Consider the following 19,894-nt stretch of genomic DNA (forward strand, 5'->3'; position numbering starts at 1 on the left):
TTTAGACTTTTACTCAAGTAGTATTTTACTGGGTGACTTTCACTTTTACTTACTATTAAGGTATCTATACTATTACTCAAGTATGACAATTGGGTACTTTTCCCACCACTGCTGGCCACAAATACATAGGAAATATGAGAGGCAGAATTTGGGAGCCTGTCTTTGACAAGGGGAATGCTGGACCAGAGTGTCTGTCCGCCTCAGAGTTGAACAACCAACCTCTTCCGGACTTGTTTCTTTTGCACCATCTCCATGGAAACTGTGGCATCATACAAAGGCACCGGGTCCTCTAGCTGGGGCCTGCATAAGACAGAGGGCAAAGTGAGCACTGTCCACCAGGATAAACACAAACTCCACAACATACCAAGAACAAATGTGCTGTATAACCATGCTTATTCAAACATATATTTTTTTTACTTTTCACCCCTCTCGTGATATCCAATTGGTAGGTACAGTCTTGTCCCATTGCTGCAACTCCCGTACGGACGAAGGTCGAGAGCAATGTGTCCTCCAACACACGACCCTGACAAGCTGTACTGCTTCTTGACACACTGCTCGCTTAACCTGCAAGCCAGTCGCATCAACGTGTTGGAGGAAACACTGTACAGCTGGCGACCGAAGTCGGCGTGCATGCGCCAGGCCCGCCACAAGGAGTCGATAGAGCGCGACGGGACATCCCGGCCAGCCAAACCCTCCCCCAACCCGAACGACGCTGGGCCAATTGTGCGCCGCCTCATGGGTCTCCCGGCCGCGGCAACACAGCCTGGGATCGAACCCGGGTCTGTAGTAACACCTCTAGCTCTGCGATGCAGTGCCTTAGACCGCTGCGCCACTCGGGAGGCCCTAGCTTATTCACACTTGCACTGCACATACACTCATTATTGCAGATCTGTACCTTAAGGTCCCAGTGGAAAGCTTCTCCACTATATCCTTCATGATGTCTGAAAAGGAGCATGTAAGGTTAACATGTAACATATTAGCAATTCTATTATCCACGCTCAACCCCTTATATCAGATTTTCATTTCAATATGTTTGTTTCATCTCAATGAATTATAGTTAGGGGATTTTAAAATTCCTGCCCCCTCCAGAGGCTGACCCAGAGGGGCTGAGGTAAGCTAAAGGATACGGAGGTACCTTCCCTGGCGGGCACTGGATGCCCCCCACACTTCCTCGTTGAGGAAAGACAGGGAGGCGGCCTTCAGGAAGAGGCTGCGGCTATCTGGAGGGTCCAGCTGAGAAACAGAAGAGACGAGCTCAGATTAAACCCAAAACAAACGTTGCGTACAAACTTGAGCAAATCCACTTGAAGGTCAATGGAAAGACAGATAAATACACATTATTACAGGAAACACCATCTAACCCAGATCTCTTCACTACTCCCAACATAACATTGGTCTGTTTTTTTGCAGTATTTTCAACTTCTCAGAAAGCACACATTAATAAGCTGTAACAAACAAACAATATTTCAATCACCCATGGTATGTAAGTAGTGATGAATAAATCTTATATGACTAGGGGAACTGAACTGCCAAATGGCTGCTCTAATCCAACACTAATTAATGGTTGGATAGAATACATGACTGCAGTCTACCTGCAGGTTTTGCTCAGTTGTAACCCAGTGACCTCCGACCCCGAGCAGGGTGATGATGTCATGCTTGTAGGGCAGAAGACACCTGGCCTCTGGCTCCTCCTCATGCAATCTCACTGGAGGGACCACACACACACACACACACACACACACACACACACACACACACACACACACACACACACACACACACACACACACACACACACACACACACACACACACACACACACACACACACACACACACACACACACACACACACACACACACCTCTTAAGCCTGTGTCAATGGTATAAAAACAACAGGGCACAACAGTGAATCAATTTTCCTTCTATTCCTGTTACAAACCTTTACTGTTTTGTGTTTAGATACAAAATCACAGAAGCACACACTCACAGCACTACGATTCATGTTAGACAAAGCTAGCTAGCATAATGTATAACGACAACCTACGGCCCTACATTGGCTTCTTACCTCCAGAGTCCATGACAATGTCCACCCCTAGACCACCCGTCTCTTCCAAACAGGAATCCACCAGGTCTACCTTGGCATCCCACACACCTATCACCCTGGCTAGACACAGGACAGGGAAAACCCTTATGAAGGCTACACGCCAAACAGTGTACCAACAATAAATAACCATTTTTGGTACTCCATTTCCATTGCCCTCCAAGAGGACACACACAAGACTTACCTATAAGAGACTCTCACACTCCTAGAATGTGTGATTTGAGTGGAAAAGTGACAGAGGAAACAGAGCATAGACTAGGATTAAATACTACGGGCAAGTTTCCCAGTAAATTTCCATCTAGCATGCTTTTCAGTCCGGGACTATGCTTAACCTGTGTCTGAGAAACTGGGCCCTATGTGTTGCTGTCAGAACTTTACTACTGTATTTTTCATGATGAGAGTGGTTTAGGTAATGGATAATAACGCTGTCTCTTCGCATCCGTTATTACCCGGTTGCATTAATTTACAATCCTCAACTTCCAACACCTTCTCTACTGTGACACCGCTACTCTATTCACACACACACACACACTTGCCCCCCTCCCCGTTCTCACCAACGCTGGGCCGAAGCTGCTCCAGGAATTTCTGGTCTTCGGAGGACAGGGCTGATGCCAGTACTTTAACTCCATGGTAGTGGGCCAGCTGGATGGCCAGAACTCCAAAGGGCTGAAAGGTATATACACAGCCAAAATAGCAGTTAGTAGTCTTGTTCTCTTAAAGAGAAATGATGTGCTACTATTAAGATTCTTTGCTAACATCTTGTGATGTCCAACTATGGATTTATACAGTGCCATTGAATGCTCAGATGAGGGGCCACTATGGGGAAATACCTACACTGGCTCCGTCCAGCACCAGCAGAGTGTGCCCGGATGCCATACGGGCTAGGGTATGGAGGGCTGTATAGGCCCGCAGTCCATCCCGAATGGCCCCTGCCGCCTCCACCCAGCTCAACTTCTCTGGCTTCTGCACTGGTGAGCGAACACAAGTCACTCAATATTGCAGAAGAAACAATTACTTAATTTGTACCAATTTAAATGTGTACCCTTTATTACTTTGTTAATTTGTACCAACAAATACTAATAGATGTTATAGATGTACTCTTGCGTTACTTTTGGATGTGTACAACATACCAAGATGATGCTCGTTGATGACAATGGCATCGCACAAACCAGACATCGCTGTATCCAAGGGCAGAATTCCTGTCATGTGGAAGAAGGGAAAAGCAAAGTCTAGATAAATACACAATGGTCATATCCAAAAATTATAAAAAGGGAAGGGTCTTTCAATAGGTTATCGGCCGTTGACAATGTGAAAATCATCAAAATATGGGGATGTTTTGAAGCTCTATGATTTATCCTTATGTAGCAGGTTCAGATCCCACCTGTAACATTTACCTACAACTTCATCATCGGGTTGGAAAAAGGTCACCTTAGGCCCAACTGAAAACAGAACAAAAACATTGCAAAAGATTAAAGGTTTGCTCCAAAAATATAGTACATTGTGTAATTAACATCAAAGTGATAAACAAGGTCAATTAGTGAATATTTTGTTTACCTTGGAGGACGATCCCAACAATCTCCCTCCCTACTGGCACCAGGTCCCTTTGGAACTTTAGATCCTCATGGAGCTAACCAGAGGAGAGAGGGTAAGGAAATGTGACAAGTAGCCCATACAGCCATACATGCTGTATGGTCATGTAAGGTAGGCCTATCATATAGCAACACACATACTTTGGTCTAAAAAATAAAAATGTTTTAAAAATATGTTTTTTTAAAATACAGGGGCTGATACTTATTTTCAGCAGCATATTGAGAGCGACAACAGTAAGTCTTGTCCATTATGGCTATTGCTAGGCGTATATAGTCAACATTGACAATACAATGAGTATAACACACATTACACTTACTTTTATATCCAGTGGACTAAGGGCACATGCCTTCACTTGCACTTTGACCTGGTTGCTACCGAGGGCACTGGCTAAATTCTGTGACATGTTGAAAAGACAAGCAGAGTTTCAGACAGCAAACTAGCGTTATGAGCCCTCCTGCTAAAATTGTTGGCATGCTAGACTAAAGTGACAGTTACATTATTATGCTGGGCACTCACCGTTTCCTGGATGACAAATTTCGCCTCTGCAGTGGTTTCACCTAGCTTACAGTAAAGCCCTTTCATGGTGGAAAAACTATCAGCATGCAGGTGAAATTCACGCGCAATAAGAGCAACTAACGTTAGCTAGCAATGCTGTTTGTTTACCTGTGCATTGAAAGTAGAAACTTGTACTGCCAAAACTCTTGTTAAACCATGTCAATGAGTATGCAGATATCTTACAAAACAAATACATGTCATGTTGGACATATGATATCAGTTAAAGGTCTTCGGTTAAAAGAAAATGGGCAGAAAGATAGCTAACGTTAGCTAACGACATGCATAAACAAATATTTGTATGTTTTCCTTTAGTTCCTCTGTACGCCCAAAAATGTTGATACCGCGAGATTGGCTTAAGCCGCCCATTGGTCTTTTGATTTATCGCGTTCACAAAATGTATTGTCAATCAACGATTATAGTCAAATAGGACACTTACATCACATGTTTGCTATTTGTGATTAGTACAATTTTACGTCGATCATATTATATCGTTCGCTGATTGGCTCGATAATGCCGATACACAGAAAACTCAACATCTCGCGGTAGTACCCCATTTTCCAATTTGCTTAGCCTTACGGCGGGCCCATGGTGGAAGGGAATTTGGAATTAAAGGGAAAATATCTCGCTAAATCGACCATTCAATTTTATCGTATAAGTAACACACAGTACCTTAACTTATCAATTATTTAAGAATGGAAAACGAATGATGAGGTAAGAAAAATATGGTAATCAATCAGTACAAATTTGGAAGAATTTCTGGCTAGCCTGGCTCGCGCTAGCTGGTAACAGTAGCTGGTAGGGGGCAGACAAGACGGTCGGTAGGAAATCGCTGCACTTCACTTATCAACCCATTTCGTGTTATTAGCTAGCTAACCAGTCAGATGCCATTGTATGAATTTTAGTGGATGATATTTCCAAGGATCCCTACCTTGCTAACTAGTTAGCCAACTAGCTAACCAAGTTAATTTGTGTTGAATGTGATGTTAAGCAAGGTAATTAGTATGTGCATTAACGTTAGTTAGCAACCAGTCGGATTAATCAGACTGTAATGCACAATTAATTGGTACGTTTTTTTTATACGGGCTGAAACATTTGTGTGCGAAATCGTGTAAATGTTCCTTACAAAACAGAATGTTGTATATTTGAACTTATTCTACCGGTTGTCTGTGTGGTTTGTCCTTCCCTTCAACTGCTCTTAATTTGAGACAAAATATCGAAAAGAAAGTATTGTTTAGCCGACTATTTAGAGAGCAGTTGGGTAGCTACATATTATTATATGGTTGGGTTCGAAACCGAGGTAAAGGTAGTTTTATATTTGGTTTTCTCTCGTCAATAGATATTGACCCAAGCATGCCATGACAATGGAACTTGTGTATCAGGGGTGCATCTTCCCCTGATTCAGAATATACCATGTTCGTTGTCATGGCATGCTTGGCTCAATAGCTATGAGAGAGACCCGAATATCCAATATAAAACTAATTTTACCTAGGTGACTAACTGAACCATACCTACTGCTAAAAAGTTGGGTAAATAATAAACAATTCTTTCCTGTGGATATTTTCCTCAAATTTCAAGCAGCTGAAGGACAAACTGCACAGACAACTGGTAGAATAAGTTTCAATGTCATTTTATGCAACATTCTGGCTTGTAAGGAACGTTTTACAAGATTTTTCATACAAATGTGTCAGGCTGTATATACCAATTAATTCTGTATTACAGCCTGACAACTCAGACTAGCTAGCAACCAATCATATAAGCCAACCGGCTAGCAGACTGACTAGCTAGCTAACGAAGCTGCATTGACAGTTAGCTGCCAGTTAGCTTGCTAGCTAGGTATGATTTATGTTGTGCTGTGGGCTCTAAGAATTTAAATATTTTGCTTAGTTTCAATAGGAATGACATGGCCATAGCTTTCTATTTGCAATAGAAAAGAACGCTCTGGACCTGGCCATATCTAACAAAAACTGCAGTGCCCTTGCCCTGACATCATTAGTCTTGCACAGGTTCGATTATTTTGGTTCTTTTGTTTAGCTAATGAAATGAATATCCCTCACAAACGTGTCTACTCTAGGATATTTCTGTGTGACATCTCGCCATGTCACTACGCATGCATTTTTGCGTGTGTTTTGTCAGAGAGAGACCGGCAGAGAAAGAAAGAGAGCATGGTTTTTAACAGCCATGTTTGGCATTGCCTCACACGCACCCTGTGGGCCAACCTAAACCTAGCCCTAGCCCCGCTGTCTGACTCTAGAAGCCATGCCAGCTTGGCTGTCAAGAAAGATCATATAAATGATTAATGTGCATTGAACTTTGTTGGCAGTGACACCCTACCCCAAATTATCTCTATTTGAGGGGCATGAAGGAAGTGACATGCTTTGATTTTGTGATATGATTTTGGTCACAGCATAGAATCATTTTGCCACCATAGTTTAACTTTCCAGTGCTGTAGCCTGCTGAGTTTTGTCTGACTTGTAGGAGACCCACTATACTGCTCTGGCGCCAATGATTAGTGTTAGCGTGCTAATTCAGTTATTTGGTTTTCTGCTTTGTCTTACCACGTCTTAACAGCAAAGGCTGGGGGAACTCTGCTTTGCTGGACTTGCATCTCCCTCTCAAATGGGGCTTTGTATTTTTCTTTATCAGCTTTAATCAATACCATAGAGTAGGGCTGGGCGGTATATACCGGTATTGATGCATGGACCATTATGGGTTTTTACTTTACCTTCTATAACAGTATTTGAATGTTTGGTTTGTTAAATGTGATATGCCTTGTGTAACATCCATTTTTATGGTTTACACCGCTCCTTTAGTCATCCCTCTCCACTCTCCATGCCGCTTTCCACACAGATCAGGTCCCACCCCGTCACTCAAGGAGCGCATTTGTTGTTGCTTTACCACAAAACACTTGCGTTCAGTCTGCATGGTCAATGCAGCACATGCAACAATGTTGATGACAATGATGTTGTTTTCACTTTTCTTCTTAATATATATCTACAAGCGTTCTATAATTACACTATTAGTTTGTTTTTCTTACATCTGCAAACAACTAGTTTGTTTTTCCTTGGCATGTTTTAGCTAAATTGTGTTAGCCTCTAATGCTAATCACTAGTTAACTGGCTAGCTAGCTATTAAAATGTACTGAGTCAAAGCAAATGTAGCTAGCTATACAGCCTGATACCAGTGATGGTGTAGGCCTAAATCAGCGTGTTGTTTGTGCAATAGTACCTTTTAAATCAAAGAGGAATAGGAAAAGCATGAATATGTTGCCAACACGAAGAAACATTTAATGAAGCCAAAGATTATATGGTCTCCTAGTAAATACAGACCAACACTTTGGTTCCTACCCTGTCACAATAACTCCTCGCTGACATTTTCATTCGTTGTCATATCAAACACATGTTTGATACCATTCTATTTACTCCATTGCAGCCATTATTGAGTCATCCTCCCCTCAACAGCCTCCACTGTTATATTCTAAATATAGAATTTTAATGAACATTCAATTTCCATGATTCCAACTGTTCACCCAAGTGTCTTGATGTAATTCGCAAGTCAAATTGCAATTGCAACATTTGGTTAAAATAAGGTCTAGATTTTTTGCCCATATTGTGCCCTACGTGGCAGTGTGGAAATGATCTCAAATGAGTGCAGGAAATGCAGAAATTGATTAAAATGAAGGAAATTATTTTTGGTTGAATTGAACAGTATTAAACAATCAGAATGGAGGAACCCATTGAAATCACTTCGAATGTATGTGTTGCCACTCTAGGGTCACATACTACTCAAAGCAAATTTCAAAAACATAAAATACTGTCATCAAAAAATAAAATAAATGGTATGATAATTTGGCCGTATCGCCCAGCCCTACCATAGAGTCATGGCAAGAAAATGCAGAAAATTGCGCTGGCTGGTAGGAAATGCAATCTTGTTTACGGTAGGTAGATTTTCAATGCATATAATATTGAGTTTGCTTTCGAACTGGTGCTGTGCTGATGAAGCATCTGTGAATTTTCCTCTAAGGGCTGAACATGGTGTGCTTATTGCAGAGGGTATTCCAGACTTATCAAGTTAACTGAATTGCCTCCGATGCCGACTAGTGCAGGGAAAACGGCCCACCAAACCTAATCTTTTCTGCGATTTTACATTAATCTTAGACTATGCTGATCTGCATCGGGGCTTATGGGCTAACTGATAGGCAACAGGTTTGTGTGCGTGCATGCATGTGAGAGAGCTTTGGCTGCGCAGTTGCAGACACTGCAGCGCTCCTATCTATCGCCCCTGGGTTGCTCAGCTACAGGGCAACCTTGCCTTGACATTGGCTGGAGCATGGCATTTCAGGTCCTCAACAGGAAAGTGTCACATTAAATCTACCCACCAGCAGTCCACACAGTCAACCGCAGTCCATTTTCAGCACATTTAATTATACTGCCAAAGCAACATGATGTAGGTTACAGCCAAATATGTTTCAAAGAAGCAGGCAATGCCCTTGTCTTGGCGTACAACATAGACGCTGTCGCTGCCCCGTTCCCCACCTCAACCTTTTGATCGTTGACCAGTGAACCAGTGCTGCCCTTTGGTCACCAGACTACCAATCGGTTGCACAGCATTCACTGCAGGATCTGTGGGCCTGAGATTGACAAGCCATTTGATAAGTTAGATAGTCATCTGATGTTTTTTTTATTTTTTAAACACCAACTCCCTTATATCCAAGGTCATGTTGGTTTGATGAGTGATAATTCTGATGTTGGTGCTGCAGTTTGGAGTAGGATTCCCTCAAATACTACCTGCATGCAGTTTGGACCTCTCTTGGGGATGGTGGAAAGAACTGTGTGTGTTGCACAGTTCTCAATTTGGTTGTACAGTGCATTCGGAAAGTATTCAAGTATTTTGCTAATTTAATACATTCTAAAATGTATTAAATTGTCCCCCCCCACCCATCAATCTACACACAATACCCCATACTGACGAAGCAAAAACGGGTTTTTAGAAATGTTTGCTAATTTATGTATATTTTTTTACTGAAACAATACATTTGCATAAGTATTCAGACCATTTACTCAGTACTTTGTTGAAGAACCTTTAGCAGCAATTACAGCTTCGACTCTCTTTGGGTATGACGCTACATGCTTGGAACACCTCTATTTGGGGAGTTTCTCCCATTCTTCTCTGCAGATCCTTTCAAGCTCTGTCAGTGTTGGATGGGGAGTGTTGCTGCACAGCTATTTTCAGGTCTCTCCAGAGATGTTTGATGGGGTTCAAGTCCGGGCTCTGGCTGTGCCACTCAAGGACATTCAGTGACTTGTCCCAAAGCCACTCCTGCATTGTCTTGGCTGTGTGCTTAGGGTCATTGTCCTGTTGGAAGATGAACCTTTGCTCCCAGTCTGTGGTCCTGAACACTCTGGAGCAGGTTTTCATCAAGGATCTCTCTGTACTTTGCTCTGTTCATCTTTCCCTCGAGCATGTCTAGTCTCCCAGTCCCTGCCACTGAAAAACCTCTCCACAGCATGATGCTGCCACCACCATTCTTCCCATAGGGATGGTGCCAGGTTTCCTCCAGATGTGACACTTGGCATTCAGGCCAAAGCATTCAATCTTGTTTTCATCAGACCAGAGAATCCAGTTTCTCATGGTCTGAGAGTCCTTTAGGTGCCTTTTGGCAAACTCCAAGCGGGCTGTCGTGCCTTTTACTGAGGAGTGGCTTCCGTCTGGCCACTCCACCATGACGGCCTGATCGGTAGAGGGCTGCAGAGATGGTTGTCCTTCTGCAAGGTTCTCCTATCTCCACAGAGGAACTATGGAGCTCTGTCGGCGTGACCATCGGGTTATTGGTCCCCTCCCTGACCAAGGCCATTCTCCCCGGATTGCTCAGTTTGGCCAGGCGACCAGCTCTAGGAAGAGTGACACGTCTTTTTATTCCTTTCTTCAGTTGATCCAGATGGGCCTGTGTCTGTGCGACTTGGATCACTTTGTATGTCTGTGTTTTGATTGCTTTTTCTCCTACACTTTTTTTGTTTGGATTTTTCACAAAACTTTTTTTGCCACTATTAGTATTCTGCTGAGCAGCTCAAGGACACCTTTATAAGTCACTTGATTACTTAAATAACCTCCCCATATAACCTTTCTGATGTAACTCTTGGACGTCTAAGTCCAAACTGTAAAAATCACAGAAGAAAACATTTGGGATGGAAAAACGCTTTGTGTAAATTTAAATGTCTAAAAGCACGTAAAGGTTGTGAAATTATATTATTTACAAAAAAAATATATATATATATATATTACCGTTGAAAAGTTTGGGATCACTTTTTTTTTTATTTTGTCCATTTAAAATAACATCAAATTGATCAGAAGTACAGTGTAGACATTGCTAATGTTGTAAATGACTATTGTAGCTGGAAACAGCAGATTATAATTTTTTTATGGAATATCTACATAGGCGTACAGAGGCCCATTATCAGCAACAATCACTCCTGTGTTCCGTAGGCACGTTGTTAGCTAATCCAAGTTTATCATTTTAAAAGGCTATTTGATCATTAAAAAACCCTTTCGCAATTATGTTAGCACAGCTGAAAACTGTTGTCCTGATTAAAGAAACAATTAAACTGGCCTTCTTTAGACTAGTTGAGTATCTGGAGCATCAGCATTTGTGGGTTCGATTACAGGCTCAAAATGTCCAGAAACACATGGCTTTCCTCTGAAACTCGTCAGTCCTATTCTTGTTCTGAGAAATGAAGTCTATTCCATGCGAGAAATTGCCAAGAAACTGAAGATCGCGTACAACGCTGTGTACTACTCTGTCACAGAACAGTGCAAACTGGCTCTAACCAGAATAGAAAGAGGAGTGGGAGGCCCCGGTTAACCTCTCTAGGGGGGGTGGGACGCTACCGTCCCACCTGGCCAACATCCAGTGAAATTGCAGCGCGCCAAATTCAAAAACAGAAATACTCATTATAAAAATTCATAAAACATACAAGTGTTATACATCGGTTTAAAGATTAACTTCTTGTTAATCCAACCACGGTGTCAGATTTCAAAAAGGCTTTACGGCGAAAGCATACCATGCGATTATCTGAGAACAGCGCCCAGCAGACAAATCATTACAAAGACTCCCATTTACTCAATACATTTTTGTTTTGTTCGATAAAGTCCCTCTTTATATCCAAAAACCTCCATTTTGTTCAGTAATTCACAGGCTCAAAGGCAGTCATAACAGACAGATGAAAAAAGTATCAGTAAAGTTCGTAGAAACATGTCAAACGATGTTTATAATCAGGTTGTTTTTAGTCATAATAATCAACATTTCAACCGGATAAAAGCTTCGTCAATATAAAAGGAAAACAAGAAAGGCATGCTCTCGGGCGTGCGCATGGAAAAACCTCTGGGACACTGAATGCTCCACTCATTCAAAGTGGTCTTACTCCCTAATTTTTCAGAATACAAGCCTGAAACAATTTCTAAAGATTGTTGACATATAGTGGAAGTGCAATTTGAGTCCTAAGTCAATGGATACTGTAATGGCATTCAATAGAAAACTACAAAATAAAAAAAATCCCACTTCCTGGATGGCTTTTTCTCAGGTTTTCGGCTGGCATATCAGTTCTGTTATACTCACAGACATTATTTAACGGTTTTGGAAACTTTAGTGTTTTCTATCCAAATCTACCATATGCATATCCTAGCTTCTGGGCCTGAGTAGCAGGCAGTTTACTTTGGGCACGCTTTTCATCCGGAGGTGAAAATAGTGCCCCCTACCCTAGTGAAGTTAAGTTTGAGCATAAGAACACGGCATTAGCCATGGCATAATGCATATAATTGCAGGAAATTATCTTTAAAAATTGCAAAATCTTCTCTCAGGTCCATGGCTAAATGTGTAGAATTGCAGGAAATGTATGTTAAAACTGCAAAATTGTATCCTGGCTCCATGGAAAAATTCAGTGACCTGCAAGAAATTGTCTTAAATGCTAAATAAAATAAAAGATGGGGACCTCTATCGTTTTCTCAAATTCAACCGTGCCGACAGCGCCCATAACTTCTTTTTGCGTGTAGAATAATCTTTATTAAAGCATTTTTTTCTTATTTTATAAACATAATAGATATGATTACAAATCAATTTTCACATCAATAAATGGGTTCATTATTAGGCTACATGATTTAAGTGTCCAAGTTTTTGTAGGTCAACTAGTCTTTTGGAGTCCAGCATTCACATTTTTTTTCCTGTTTGATTCGTTTAAAAATAATGTTTAAGTGGACAAAAAGTAGTTTTATAGTCATAATACATTTTGTCTCCAAATCTTATTGTTCCCAATGCAAATTATTGTCCACCATATATCTTTAGTATTGTCATCCATGTGAGTATCAAAAACACAGTGAGACTGTCTTGCAATTTATTCATACATTTACCATATTTCTTTAGTTCTGTAGCAGTTCAATATAAGGTGTTATAAACTCTCTTCGTCACTTCAATTCGGCATTGCCACGCCCACCACCTAAGGCCCCTTTTGATCTAGAAAAACCACTCCTGTGCCATTCCAGTCAGCCCCACTTGGTGCTGTTCACCTTAACTAGTAGGGTTGTGACTCGCAATATTTTTTCCATGGCAAAAATGAAGCAGGCCACCTATTTGGTCCTTTAAAAGCCGGCTGTATGTAAAATATTGTGCTGTAGCTTGGAAAATAACTAAACGTGACTCTGAATGACAACATAATATTTCCTTCCAACATTAGGGCGTTTTTTTTTAATAAGTTAAATCCAGTTTATGTTTCCTTGCCATGATACTAATGAGTATCGCGTTACTGGTAGGGTCTCGGCCCTAATATTTAGGTCATGTCAAATCCAGATTTTATTTGTCACATGCGCCGAATACAACCGGTGTAGACCTTAGAGTGAAATGCTTCCTTACGAGCCGTTAACCAACAATGCAGAGTAAAGAAAAAGTTTGAAACATGTCCTAAATAAACAAAAGGAAAAATTGTAAAACAGTTAAAATAATAATCACGGGGCTATATAAAAAGTGGTACCGGTACCGAGTCAATGTGCAGGGGTACGGGGTAATTGACGTAATATGTACATGTAGGTAGGGGTAAAGTGACTATGCATAGATAATAAACAGAGTAGCAGCAGCGAATGGCAAGAAAAAGTATGTGAACCTTGGCGCTCCGGTCGTCAAATTTGATCTGATCTTCATCTAAGTCACAACAATAGACATAGTGTGCTTAAACTAATAACACACAAATTATTCTATTTTTCTTATCTATATTGAATACATCATTTAAAAAGTCATAGTGTATGTTGGAAAAAGTATGTGAACCCCTAGGCTAATGACTTCTCCAAAAGCTAATTGGAGTCAGTAGTCAGCAAACCTGGAGTTTAATCAATGAGACAAGATTGGAGATGTTGGTTCGAGCTGTCTTTCCCTATAAAAAACACACACAAAATTTGAGTTTGCTATTCACAAGAAGCATTGCCTGATGTGAACCATGCCTCAAACAAAAGAGATCTCCGGAGACCTACATTTTAAGAATTGTTGACTTGCATAAAGCTGGAAATGGTTACAAAAGTATCTCTAAAAATCTTGATGTTCATCAGTCCACGGTAAGACAAATTGTCTATAAATGGAGAAAGTTCAGCACTGTTGCTACTCTCCCTAGGAGTGGCCGTCCTGCAAAGATGACTGCAAGAGCACAGCTCAGAATGCTCAATGAGATTAAGAAGAATCCTAGAGTGTCAGCTAAAGACTTACAGAAATCTCTGGAACATGCTAACATCTCTGTTGACGAATCTACGAAACGTAAAAGAAGAATGGTGTTCATGGGAAGACACCATGGAAGAAGCCACTGGTGTCCAAAAAAACCCATTGCTGTACGTCTGAAGTTTGCAAAAGTGGACCGTGATGTTCCACAGCACTACTGGCAAAATATTATATTGACAGATGAAACTACAGTTGCGTTGTTTGGAGGAACACACACGATGTGTGGAGAAAAAGACACAGCACCCCAACATCAAAACCATCCCAACTGTAAAGTATGGTGGCGGGAGCATCGTGGTTTGGGGCTGCTTTGCTGCCTCTGGGCCTGGACAGCTTGTTATCATTGACGGCAAAATTAATTCAAGACATTTTGCAGGAGAATGTAAGGCTATCTGTCCGCCAATTGAAGCTCAACAGAAATTGACTGATAAAATAGGACAATGACCTAAAACACAGAAGTCAACAACAGAAGAAAATACCCCTTCTGGAATGGCCCAGTCAGAGTCCTGACCTCAACCCCATTTGAGATGCTGTGGCATGACCTCGAGTGCAGTTCACACCAGACATCCCAAGAATATTGCTGAACTGAAACAGTTTTGTAAAGATGAATGGTCCAAAATTCCTGACCGTTGTGCAGGTCTCATCCGCAACTACAGAAAACGTTTGGTTGAGGTTATTGCTGCCAAAGGAGGGTCAACCAGTTATTAAATCCAAGTGTTCACATACTTTTCCCACCCTGCACTGTGAATGTTTACACTGTGTGTTCAATAAAGACATGAAAATGTTATTAGTTTAAGCAGACTGTGTTTGTCTATTGTTCTGACCTAGATGAAGATCAGATCAAATTTTATGACCAATTTATGCAGAAATCCAGGTCTTTCCGAAGGGTTCACATACTTTTTCTTGCCACTGTATGTGTGTGGAGTTAATATGCGTGTTTGTTTCCAGTGTAGTGTATGTGGTTAGTCCAGTGAGTGTACTTGGAGCCTGTGCAAGAGAGTCAGTGCAAAAACCTATAATAGATGAGAATAAAACAAGGGTGCCAATGCAAATAGTCCAGTTAGCCATTTGATTAACTGTTCAGCAGTCTTATGTCTTTTGGGGTAGAAGCTGTTAAGGAGCCTTTTGGTCCAAGGCTTGGCGCTCTGGTACCGCTTGCCATGCGGTAGCAGATAGAACAGTCTCTGCCTTGGGTGGCTGGAGACTTTGACAATTTTTATGCCCTTGCCCTACTAGGATGACAGTCCCTCTACTTGTCATAGCCACTTTTGTCCTCCAGTGTGTCACTGCTTTGGATGTCAACAATACAGGCAAGAATGTGATAATGCTAGTGGCACAGGACTTTCACACCGGAGTGCGTGGCTAGTGAGGGTGATGTGGGGGGGCTATTATTACCCCTCACACTGTCCCGTCACCCCATGCCCCAATTAAGACGGAGAGAGAACAAAAACACATCGACTTCCAGTTCCACACACATTTTGTTCACCATAATTCCCTCATCCACTTAATGATGATGGAAGAATTAGCCCAAAGAGTAATGCCCAGGATTTATTATTGCTTTGTCTGGTTGGTTGTTGTGTATCAGGGATATATTCAACCTCCCCTGGAGTTAACATGGTCAGCTCAGACTCAGAGAAAACAGCCATAAGCCTGGCTTAGTGGACACACATCTGCTAGGGCGGGCCCAATGAGAGGGCCTTGACCCCATGTCACCCTAAAGCGTTAGTTACTAATCATTTATGCATACATACAGTGCCTTCAGAAAGTATTCACACCCCCTGACTTTTTCCACATTTTGTTGTGTTACCAGCTACCAGATTTTTGGGTCACTGGCCTACACTCAGCTCAGTGGAATTATGTTTATTGAAATATTTCCAAATGAATAAAAAATGAAAAGCTGAAATGTCTCGTCAATAAGTATTCAACCCCTTAGTTATGGCAATCCTAAATAAGTTCACGAGTAAAACTTCGCTCAACAAGTTTCATAAGTTGCATGGACTCACTCTGCAATAATAGTGTTTACCTCATTTCTGTACCCCACACATACAATTATCTGTAAGGTCCACAAAGACCAAGGAGGTTTTCCAATAACTCATAAAGAAGGGGACATATTGGTAGATGGGTAAAAATACATTGAATAAAGCAATTGTACACTTGTGCAAAACTACTTTTTTAGCAGGGATGTGCTGATCTACGGTGCTCTGCTCCACCTCGTACCTATGACTGCAGCACAGCCGTGCTAAAAAGGTCATTTTGCACAACCTTGAGTGTACAATGGCTTTTCTGCAATGGGTTACAAATGAAATAAAAACGTTATTTTTGATAAATATATTCATATGCTATTTCATCCATCAATGAAAATATAGGCCTAGTCCCAACATCTGTTTCTAGCCAAGCCATCAGTTATGTTGCCAGACACAATTGAGAAGTATTTTTGTTCTATATCTATGGACACAACCCAGTCGTTCGTGCTAAATGTTCCGTTTCCATGCTGGCTGGCAACACTCTTATCCCTTGCTTGCTAGCTAGCCAACTACGGCTAACACAGTCGCGTCAAACTGTGCAGGAAGAACAACACAAAATGACTCAAACCAATGGAAACTGTGTTGAAATGATAGTGGATCTACATTCATACAGTTTCTTGACTGGGTCCAGCTCGCAAAAAATAATCGAAATGAAAGCTAGACAGTCAGGGAGCTTTGAGAATTTATAAAATAATATGGATAGAGGACACTATTTTTACACTCACTGTTCTCACCCTTTCCCTTTGGCCTCTATATTAGTTTGAGCAGTGGAAATGTGCAGAGGCAGTGAAACGGAGACCGTCCATGTTGTCCAATGAGCAGGCAGAATGTTGTTCTGCACCGTTGTCCTGTCCTCCTGAGCTGTGAGTGACCCTGCCGTAGTGTTGCACGGTAATGTCACGGTACCAAAACATCATGATACTTATGATATCAACATTTTAGAATACCTTGGCACTGTTTCGTTTGATACCACCAACTTTTTCAGCTCTATAAATCTAAGGAACCTGCTAGCGGCTTTCTAAAATGTTTATAAAGTCCGTTTTTAGTTCAGAAATTCAGTTAAGTTTAAGCAACAGCCACTAGTCTCTTGTATGCACAGGTCCAGTAATATCCACTTCACTTTCCTGCTCTTATCACGTGACAGCTGTAATCAGCCAGCAGTATCCCCTACCAACCCTCAATCACCTGCTTTTCTCTGACCGCTGTCAGTTTTTTAAAATCGAATTTAGCCATGATGTCGAGCAGAGATGCAGACCCTGATGAGTCTTCTGTTATTACATTTGTACATTTGTTAAATTGGAGCAGTGCGTAAAGCGAGCGATGTTGATACGTTGTATAATTTCATCTGTTATAACCAAGAGCACAGACCAGTCTGAGTAGACTTTGCAAGTTCTGTCATGCAGCCTCTGAGTGCCAGAGAGGGAAAATTGAGCACCTGCTTCGTGACAGGCAAGCTTGAATCTTTACAGTAAAGAAAACGGCTTGTCTGTAGCCTAAATGGTAAAAATAAATATGACCCATATTACCGATGCCTTTTTTTTTCTTATTGGGATTCGCACAAGCGGGCCGTTTTAAACTAATCCCCGGTCACTAATTATTGGTTGTTCAGCCATGTTACCTTCGAGTCCCACAGTGGGGCTGAGGGAGAGAAGTTTTATACTGCAGGCCATAAAACTACTGAGCGAGGGGAACACTGGAGGAGAGAGGAAGTTGGTGGCTGAGCCTTAGACTCTGAGGAGAAGTAGGACTCAGTCATGACCAAAGTAATAACTCACCTCTTCTTCCACCAAATCACATTTTATTGGTCACATACACATGGTTAGCAGATGTTATTGTGAGTGTAGTGAAAAGCTTGTGCTTCTAATTCCGACAGTGCCGCAATGTCTAACAAGTAATTTAACAATTCCACAACAGCTACCTAATACACACAAATCTAAGTAAAGGAATAATATATACATATAAATATATGGATGAGCAATGACAGAGCGGCATAGGCAAGATACAATAGATGGTATAAAATACAGTATATACAGTGGCTTGCAAAAGTATTTACCCCCTTGGTATTTTTCCTATTTTGTTGCCTTACAACCTGGAATTAAAATAGATTTTTGGGGGGTTTGTATCATTTGATTTATGCAACATGCCTACCACTTTGAAGATGCAAAATATTTTTTACTGTGAAACAAACAAGAAATAACACAAAAAAACAGAAAACTTGAGCGTGTATAACTATTCACCCCCCCAAAGTCAATACTTTGTAGAGCCACCTTTTGCAGCAATTACAGCTGCAAGTGTCTTGGGGTATGTCTCTATAAACTTGGCACATCTAGCCACTGGGATTTTTGCCCATTCTTCAAGGCAAAACTGTTCCAGCTCCAAGTTGGATGGGTTCCACTTGTGTACAGCAATCTTTAAGTCATACCATAGATTCTCAATTGGATTGAGGTCTGGGCTTTGACTAGGCCATTCCAAGACATTTAAATGTTTCCCCTTAAACCACTCGAGTTTTGCTTTAGCGGTATGCTTAGGGTCATTGTCCTGCTGGAAGGTGAACCTCTGTCCCAGTCTCAAATCTCTGGAAGATTGAAACAGGTTTCCCTCAAGAATTTCCCTGTATTTAGCGCCATCATCATTCCTTCAATTCTGACCAGTTTCCCAGTCCCTGCTGATGGAAAAACATGGTGTTCTCGGGGTGATGAGAGGTGTTGGGTTTGTGCCAGACAGAGCGTTTTCCTTGATGGCCAAAAAGCTCAATTTTAGTCTCAACTGACCAGAGTACCTTCTTCCATATTTTTGGGGAGTCTCCCACATGCCTTTTGGCGAACACCAAACGTGTTTGCTTATTTTTTTCTTTAACCAATGGCTTTTTTCTGGCCACTCTTCCATAAAGCCCAGCTCTGTGGAGTGTACGGCTTAAAGTTGTCCTATGGACAGATACTCCAGTCTCCGCTGTGGAGCTTTGCAACTCCTTCAGGGTTATCTTTTGTCTCTTTGTTGCCTCTGATTTAATGCCCTCCTTGCCTGGTCCCTGAGTTTTGGTGGGTGGCCCTTTCTTGGCAGGTTTGTTGTGGTGCAATATTCTTAAAAAATTTTAACAATGGATTTAATGGTGCTCTGTGGGATATTCAAAGTTTAAGATATTTTTTTATAACCCAACCCTCATCTGTACTTCTCCACAACTTTGTCCCTGACCTGTTTGGAGAGCTCCTTGGTTTTCATAGTGTCGCTTGCTAGGTGGTGCCCCTTGCTTAGTGGTGTTGCAGACTCTGGGGCCTTTCAGAACAGGTGTGTGTGTGTGTGTGTGTGTGTGTGTGTATATATATGTATACTGAGATCATGTGACACTTAAATAAAGTCCACCTGTGTGCAATCTAACTAATTATGTGATTTTTGAAGGTAATTTGCTGTTTCCTGAAGTCCACGATCATCTCCTTTGTTTTGTTGATGTTGAGTGAGAGGTGTTTCCTGGCACCACACTCCCAGGGCCCTCACCTCCCTATAGACTGTCTCGTCATTGTTGGTAATCAAGCCTAATGCTGTTGTGTCATCTGCAAACTTGATGATTGAGTTGGTGTGCATGACCACGTAGTCATGGGTGAACAGGAAGTACCGGAGGGGGCTGAGCATGCACCCTTGTGGGGCCCCAGTGTTGAGGATCAGTGAAGTGGAGATATTGTTTCCTACCTTCACCACCTGGGGGCAGCCATCAGGAAGTCCAGGACCCAATTGCACAGGGCGAGTTTGAGACCCAGGGCCTCAAGCTTATTGATGAGCTTGGAGGGTACTATGGTGTTGAATGCTGACTTGTAGTCAATGAACATCATTCTTACATGGGTATTCCTCTTGTCCAGGTGGGGTCGGTGTCCGTGACGTGGCTGGTT

General features: G+C 41.7%; 2 protein-coding genes across 6 annotated transcripts in view; one reads left to right on the forward strand and one right to left on the reverse strand.

Annotated features, from left to right (window-relative positions):
* Positions 1 to 89: 89 nt before the first annotated feature.
* Positions 90 to 4,574, reverse strand: cryzl1 (crystallin, zeta (quinone reductase)-like 1). Its single transcript, XM_029740905.1, has 12 exons — positions 4,209 to 4,574; positions 4,009 to 4,086; positions 3,657 to 3,729; positions 3,497 to 3,541; positions 3,233 to 3,301; positions 2,937 to 3,070; positions 2,657 to 2,768; positions 2,067 to 2,165; positions 1,593 to 1,705; positions 1,128 to 1,233; positions 896 to 941; positions 90 to 300 (listed from the first exon to the last, which is right to left on the reverse strand). The coding sequence occupies exons 1-12, from the start codon at positions 4,272 to 4,274 to the stop codon at positions 201 to 203; spliced, it is 1,041 nt and encodes a 346-aa protein (XP_029596765.1). The 5' UTR covers positions 4,275 to 4,574; the 3' UTR covers positions 90 to 200.
* Positions 4,575 to 4,791: 217 nt separating this feature from the next.
* Positions 4,792 to 19,894, forward strand: part of itsn1 (intersectin 1 (SH3 domain protein)) — a 64,491-nt gene continuing 49,388 nt past the window's right edge. For 4 of the 5 annotated variants that reach the window (XM_029740900.1, XM_029740903.1, XM_029740902.1 and 1 more), the window contains exon 1: positions 4,792 to 4,958. The gene's annotated coding sequence lies outside the window, so the exon portion shown is untranslated. The remainder of the gene's footprint in view (positions 4,959 to 19,894) is intronic. The other variant, XM_029740904.1, reaches the window with a different exon arrangement.

Source organism: Salmo trutta, chromosome 39 (assembly GCF_901001165.1).
Source record: "Salmo trutta chromosome 39, fSalTru1.1, whole genome shotgun sequence".
NCBI classification, from domain to species: domain Eukaryota; kingdom Metazoa; phylum Chordata; class Actinopteri; order Salmoniformes; family Salmonidae; genus Salmo; species Salmo trutta.

Excerpts from the sequence above, each read along its gene's own strand:
- cryzl1 (XM_029740905.1), bottom strand. The coding sequence starts at position 4,274 with ATGAAAGGGCTTTACTGTAAGCTAGGTGAAACCACTGCAGAGGCGAAA. Across the intron at positions 1,234-1,592 it reads CAACTGAGCAAAACCTGCAG|CTGGACCCTCCAGATAGCCG; the intron begins GTAGACTGCAGT and ends TCTGTTTCTCAG. Across the intron at positions 301-895 it reads CTTTCCACTGGGACCTTAAG|GCCCCAGCTAGAGGACCCGG; the intron begins GTACAGATCTGC and ends TGTCTTATGCAG.